This window comes from Electrona antarctica (assembly GCF_951216825.1).
Source record: "Electrona antarctica genome assembly, chromosome: 4".
Lineage (NCBI taxonomy): Eukaryota > Metazoa > Chordata > Actinopteri > Myctophiformes > Myctophidae > Electrona > Electrona antarctica.
The window spans coordinates 33,154,085-33,160,878 of NC_136809.1; the positions used below are offsets into that span (position 1 = coordinate 33,154,085).

General features: G+C 42.9%; 1 protein-coding gene across 1 annotated transcript; it reads right to left on the reverse strand.

Annotated features, from left to right (window-relative positions):
• Positions 1-1,545: 1,545 nt before the first annotated feature.
• sfrp2 (secreted frizzled-related protein 2) lies at positions 1,546-6,493 on the reverse strand. The gene is made up of 3 exons (XM_079499272.1): positions 5,909-6,493; positions 4,740-4,820; positions 1,546-3,882 (listed from the first exon to the last, which is right to left on the reverse strand). Exons 1-3 carry the CDS (start codon positions 6,405-6,407, stop codon positions 3,578-3,580), a joined length of 885 nt encoding a protein of 294 aa, XP_079355398.1. The 5' UTR covers positions 6,408-6,493; the 3' UTR covers positions 1,546-3,577.
• Positions 6,494-6,794: the final 301 nt, after the last annotated feature.

The window sequence follows — 6,794 nt, forward strand, 5'->3', positions numbered from 1 at the left end:
TCGATTATAGAAAATAATCGTCTCTGCTATATTCGTATATAGGCTATATTTGGCCTATACTTTTTGTAGGCCTCAAGCACTTTGCGCTGCATTTGTATGTCATGAAAGGTGTGTGTGTGTGTGTGTGTGTGTGTGTGTGTGTGTGTGTGTGTGTGTGTGTGTGTGTGTGTGTGTGTGTGTGTGTGTGCGTGTGCGTGCGTGCGTGCGTGCGTGCGTGCGCCTCAAAATTTTTCATTTTTATGAAAATTAAAAATATAATTTTTTCAGGAAATAAAGAATACCTTCTATTTTGAAAAAAATCTAAATTGGTGTTGTGACTCTATTGTCAATTACTTGTATGAGAGTTAGCTGTTTAAGGGTCCAATGGAGTTAAGAGGTTTTGTCAGAAGCGCTTTTTACCGTTTCATTTGTTCAAAATGTTTGAGGGGCGGCCCAGCTATCCGGGTTTGTGTAAAACATTGAAGATGTCACACAGGTGTGATTTCTTTTTAACCAACACGTAAAGGTTTTTTTGAGTGGTGCAAACCACTCCAATAACTGGCTTTGTTAGTACCCGTGTGTGTTTGTGCCTGTACGGGTGAGCATGGTTGCTATGGTCACTGACATTATGTCAGACCACAGCTGATCAGGCTATATAAGACCTTACACCACTCAGTTCACACGGGTGTGATTTTTTACCTAATTCCCTGCTCCTCTCTGAGTGCCCATTTATTAGGGTGACTCACATCGTTCAGATTCAAGACTATCAACCAGCTTGTGGAGCTGAAGTATAGTGTGTGATTTAAATGGTGACTGTTTTTGAGAGGAACAGCAATGTCGGTCCGTCCTCACCTATGTGTCCTCAACTATGTGACTATGAGTACCAGTAGGGGCAAAAGTGGCGCTGTTGTGCCAGAAACAGAGAGAGAGAGAGAGAGGAGAGGGGAGTTGCACCACTCAGTTCACATGGGTGTGATTTTTTTTTAATGAAAAACAAAAATGGAGTTATAGGTGGTTTCCTCCCGACAGCAACATAAAAGCTCACAATGCCATTCAAGCTCACATGCCATACACATTATGAGCTTGCTGTTTTCAATTATTTGATTAATCGAAATAGTAATCGATATAATAGCTAAGAATTGAATAGATAGTTACAGCCCCGTTGGCAAAGTCGATTTATGCTCACAGACATTGATGTAAATGTGTACGTCATTTATTTCACTGTTTTTGGTTTGCACTTTGCATATAGTAAAAATACGAATACGGCTTTATGAGTGTATTCCCTGCAAGTTTGGTTGCTTACAGGAGTGGTTCTCAAAAGTTTTCATGTCAATGACCCCCATTTATATGTATTAGGCCGCGGACCCCCATGTCAAATATCTTGTGCCAGGGACCCCCAGAAGAGAAGATTTGTGTTACTTTTTTTATTAACTAATTAAAAAATGTCCAAAGGCTAAATTCCAAATAACAGATGTACAAACTTGCAGCAAAGCTTGCACAAAGGGACGTGCTGTGGGCTTGTATCTCACAGCACGTCCCCCCCCCCCCCCCCCCCCCCCCCGGGGATCTCCGGTCCAAACTTTGAGAACCACTGGCTTACAGAGCAAAATTGAATGTGTCTACAAACCGTGACATTTATCTCTGAAGACTATGTACAAAGCATAATAACAACCATATTTGATATTTACAGAGTAATATTGCAAAATAATACTTTACAATACACACATACACACCAGTGGGAATATCTGCATTTTCCAAGTCGTTGGACTTTAACAAAGAAAAATCATTATCAGCCCTAATATACAATTCTGATGCTCTTAGTTTTAGTTAAAACTTAGTTAAAAGCAGGAAACATAATCGTCGCTGTCGGACAGGAACCGTGTATGTCCGAAACTGTTACTTTTCAGGAATAAAAACAAAAGCTGTGATCCAATGTTGTTATGTAGTCACAAACTCTTTCCATTATAGTTAAATATAAATTCCATACAATCCAGACAGACTTAATCACTTCCAATTAAAGAAAATATAAAAAGTAGGCCTAGTATGAAAATAGCAGATCTAGAGGTCACAACGTGTCATGATGCAAGCTTGTAGTTAAGCTATTTTCATACTTTTGCATAACACTCAAAAAACATGCCACATAAGTAGTTTGAAATATGGAGATAGGCCTAAAAGGTTTCTGTCCGACAGCTATGACACCAACATGGTCAAAAGTTGCAGACCCAAAATAATATAATCAATGTTAAAGGGAAATTAAAAGTCTGAACTAGAACAATATTCCATTTATCACACTGTGGGGTAGAAAAGTAACGTTATACAGTGCAGTATTGAGGCTCAAGTATATAAAAAATAATGACCAACAATATCTCTGTTCAATAGTTGAACAGGCAGAGAATATAGCCAGCTATCTCTCGTTTTGCTAGAGAAAAGGGGGGAAGAAAAAAATAAGCACGCACACACACAAATCACTTTTTTTTGTCTCTTTGTCATCAGGCACACAGGTCTCACAAATTCACTCATTGATACTTTATTGATACTCATTGACCTAAATATCTGTACGTATAGCTATAGTAGAACTGGCTATGTATTGGATACAAATATTGCCTATGTACTGACAAGGTTCTGTACACAAAAGCTTCTTTTCTTCTTCTTCTTCTTTTGTCTGATGTGGTGAAGACCGGAAACATTTTCTGTTGATGGACTGTCTGAAAGTTTGTGCCAAGAGTTGACTCCCTGCTGGCATTTTGACTCTCCTTCGCACACTTGTAGGTGGATAGAAGAGTGGCTTATCGTTTCCCCACTACAGAATCCTACTCGCCTTCACCCACTCATACACTGGAGGGTCTCCACTCTCCAGTTCCTGCCCAGGTGGTGGAGGAGTGTAGCGGGGCAGGGGTGCACGGTAGGTGGGTTGAGGTGGCTGGGTTGACTGTGTGTGGCTGTGTGTTTTGAGTCAGTGTGGAACTAGGACTTTAACAGTGCTTCTGAGCACCATAGGGAGCTAAAGACCAACATAATTATGGAGCTACAGTGTACCATAGGGGGCTACAGAGAACCATAGCAGGCTACAGAGTACCATAGGTGGGTAGTGAAGGGGGAGTGGGATTCCGCCAGGGAGTCAAATTTCAGCAAACACCAGGTCTGTATAGCTGCTAGTGTAGCCTCGGAGACCACAGGCATATTACTGCTAGTGTGATTAGTTCCCGACGCCAGAATTGAAGTTAGATGGAGAATAGCTTGAGTCCATGGGAGGCACAATGCTCACAGAGTCTCATGGAGGAAGCTCTGGTGAGTAGACAGCCTACTGTTGCTGTTCTCTTTGAGAACTTTTTTTAAATTTCGTATTCATAATTAGCACTTGATGTTGCTGTTTTCTAAACAACACAGTCAAAACCCCTGAGAGGTTATCTAATGGACCTGTGGTCGATTTTAACCGTCTCTCTGTTAAACACCCAGGAGATATGAGTAGGTCTATGTTTAGGCATGCAGCCAATAGAACACCTGTTTAATGACCATGAAAGCGACGAACGGGAGCAATGGACGGAAATGGGAGGGTGTCTGACATTCGAACAGAACAAATCTCTCTATCTCTCCGTTCTTAACACTGCAGCTTACGGATGCTCCGGGAGATCCTCTTGAACTCACGCTGCCCTCGCTGCCAACGCTTCAGCGAGGTGATGACCAGGTGGCCGTCCATCTTCTGGCCCATGACCAGGTAGGCGGCGTTGATGTCGTTCATCTCCTCGCAGACACACTGCAGGCCGTCCTTCAGCCACAGCACGGTCTTCCGCAGGTCACGCTCTGTCACGCCGTTCAGCTTGTAGATGGTCTTGCTCTTGGTCTCCGGGACGATCTTGGTGTCACCATTGATGTAGGAGATCTCCTTGACTTTGATCTTCAGAGCTGGACAGGGACGGGACATGACGTGAATGAACAAAAATGAAAACATTCATCCTTCGTGTTTACATGGATAAATTGTAGTTAGGCAGTTTGCCAGAATCTTGGGTTCGATATTTATTTTGGAATGTCCTAGAGTACCGGATTACTGATATTTTGACCCATGTTTTATCCAAAAATTGAAAAACTTTAGTTTGAAGTTCAAAAGCTTATTATGGTTCATATGCTTGTAAATCTGCTGTTTTTAATCTTGTACGCCTTGTAGATCTTGTACATTTCTGGATACTTTTTTATGTTTAAAAATGGTTGAACATTTCCACCTACAATGAATGACATGTCCAAATAGGGAAGCTACGTTGAAAGTTGTAACTGCTAATACCTGACGATGTAGTAAAACAAGAACGACTCAGTCATAATTTGCAGCTGCAGAAAGCTCTCCTTTATGAACATCACGGCTTCACATTGCAGCGTTCAGAGCATGCAGCCAATACAAATTCAAGTTGCAGCGTTCAAAGTATGGGTTTATGGGTAAGTCTCCCATTGGCTTAGAGGCAGCCTAGATGCGGCCAATCATGAAAGTCCACTACGGTTGCTACTAGACTAGAGGTACTTGTAAATGTTGTCCAGACGCTTTTCAAGCAGCTGGCAAAAGGGTCAATTTATAGTCGATATGTCTGCCAAACCCATGGGTCTGACTCTAGTGGACAGTGGTTCCTGTGTGCAGTGTCTGCTCTCAATACAAAGTGATTGTTGTATAGCAAAAACATTGATCTGGATTGAGTAGTTTCAATTGATGCCCATTTCTATCCAGTGGTATACATTATGTTTGCGTAGTGGTGGTGGTGTTATAAATGAAGACTTACCAAAGTCGTTCTTGCAGAGGTTGTCCACAATTTCATTGTCATTTTCATCCGTCTCCTTACAGGCGTCACACACCCTAGGCACTAAAACAAAATAAACCACTTAAAGGGTTAACCGCCAATTTTAGACATGTTCAGTGATGAAAATTGCAGATCTATAAGCTCACAACACATGACTTTTGGAACTTGTAGATCTGCTATTTTCAAATCTTATTAATTATTTGACATTTATTTTCATCTAATGAACATGCCAGGTTTGAAAGTGGTTACTGTTAATGCCAAGTGAAAGACACAAGAACATATTTAGCAAAATATAGAACATTATTGGTATTCTGTAGGTATACAACATATTGCATCAAAAGTAGCATATTTTCAAGCTCGAAACCTGTCGCTTCGCACCATATGTTTTGAGCTTGCAGATCTGCTACTTTTGAATGATGCTTTTGTGTGATGCTGTGGTATGATCAAGTAGGACATTAATTTACAAAAACACTATGGAGATAAGGGGTTTCTGCCCGACAGCAACAATATCCTACAGAATTATAGTATTGTTCTAATTACACTTAAGCCTACATTTTACTGTATTCGATCAATGACAAGTCAAGCTCAATGAATTCTAACCATCACTAACTGGTCCCAATTGTGTACGTGCTAAATATTACATATCCGATCTACAAGCTCACAACACATAGCAATGCACTTTTACTTTTAACATTTTGAATACAGCTATAGTGCTTCTTTCACCACCCCAGTAGGCTAATGTTAGAACTTAGACTAAATCATCCAGGGTCCAGGGAGCTTAAGGGTTCATTGAGCGCGTTCCAAATGGACCCTTACAGTTTACACTTTACAGGTCTGTAGGCTATCTGAGAGAGAACCATTGACTTTAGTAGATTTTCTTTGAAAGATTTGTTTCCCTTTTGAAAACTTTTGAAAGGACTTGTGCTATGGGACATTCGGCATAATGAGTGGGTAGGGTAGGCCTACTTTTACTCAAGTAGGCTACACAGTACAGGACTTACAGTTAGAACAGTACAACAGAGTAGCCTACATATTGTTGGATTGCTACTTATTATACAGCCTATAAGTAGGCTATAGCAATTAATAGACTACATCGGAGTAGCCTAGATACTTTGTTGAGTTCCACCACACGTTTCTAACGCCACCCTTACCCTCCTGGGTGACCGGCACCAGGTTATCGACGCCCGCCGGTGGGATGCACAGGTCGTTGTCCAGCGGGAAGCGGCTGCAGTCCAGCATGTCCGGCCAGGGGAAGCCGAACGCGTTCATGACCGGCGCGCAGCCCTGCTTGACGGCCTCGCACAGCGACCGGCACGGCTGGATGGGCTCGTCCAGGTCGTCCAGGCACACCGGGGCGAACAGCGAGCACAGGAACTTTCTGGTGTCCGGGTGGCACTGCTTCTGCACCAGCGGAATCCAGGAGGACGCCTGCTGCAGCGCCTCGTTCATGGTCTCGTGGCCCAGCAGGTTGGGCAGCCGCATCTCGGTATACTCGATGTCGTGACACAGCAGCAGGTTGGCAGGTATGGGCTTGCAGTTATTCTTTTTGTAGAACAGTTCGGGCTGGCCGAAGTTGTACAATCCGTGGATGGCTTCCATAGACGGTAATGTTGTCAGCACCCACATCGCTGTCAGGAGGAAGCCACGCATTTTGATGCGATTATAGAGAATATAGGACGCTATTGTATATGTTTGGGGGGTTATTGTCTATTGAGGTGGTCCAGTGCCTGTAGAGAGGTTGGTTGTCAGTGACTGTGTGTCAACTCCACTGTACCACTGCTTTTTCTTCCAGGCATGTTAGGGAGGAGTTTGAAGGAAGACCCCCACAACCCATTCAGCACAGTGTGGGCTATACTATGGTTGGTAGTTGGTACGCACTATACGCACCCAGGGTTTCCAGAACGCATAGGTCGCGCGCGGCGCACCCCTATGGGCGCACACCGTGTGGTTGCGGATTCATTTTTATGGGCCGGCGGGGCCGCGAGTAAATATAATTGTTTTCCTACCCTTCTTTTTATAGTCATGTTGTTATCTTAA

Bases quoted from the DNA above. Each gene is read 5' to 3' on its own strand.
- sfrp2 (XM_079499272.1), bottom strand. From the start codon at position 6,407: ATGCGTGGCTTCCTCCTGACAGCGATGTGGGTGCTGACAACATTACCG. The intron at 4,821-5,908 runs GTAAGGGTGGCG...ATTTTGTTTTAG, and splicing joins GGTGCCGGTCACCCAGGAGG to TGCCTAGGGTGTGTGACGCC. The intron at 3,883-4,739 runs GTAAGTCTTCAT...GTCCCTGTCCAG, and splicing joins CCTCTGCAAGAACGACTTTG to CTCTGAAGATCAAAGTCAAG.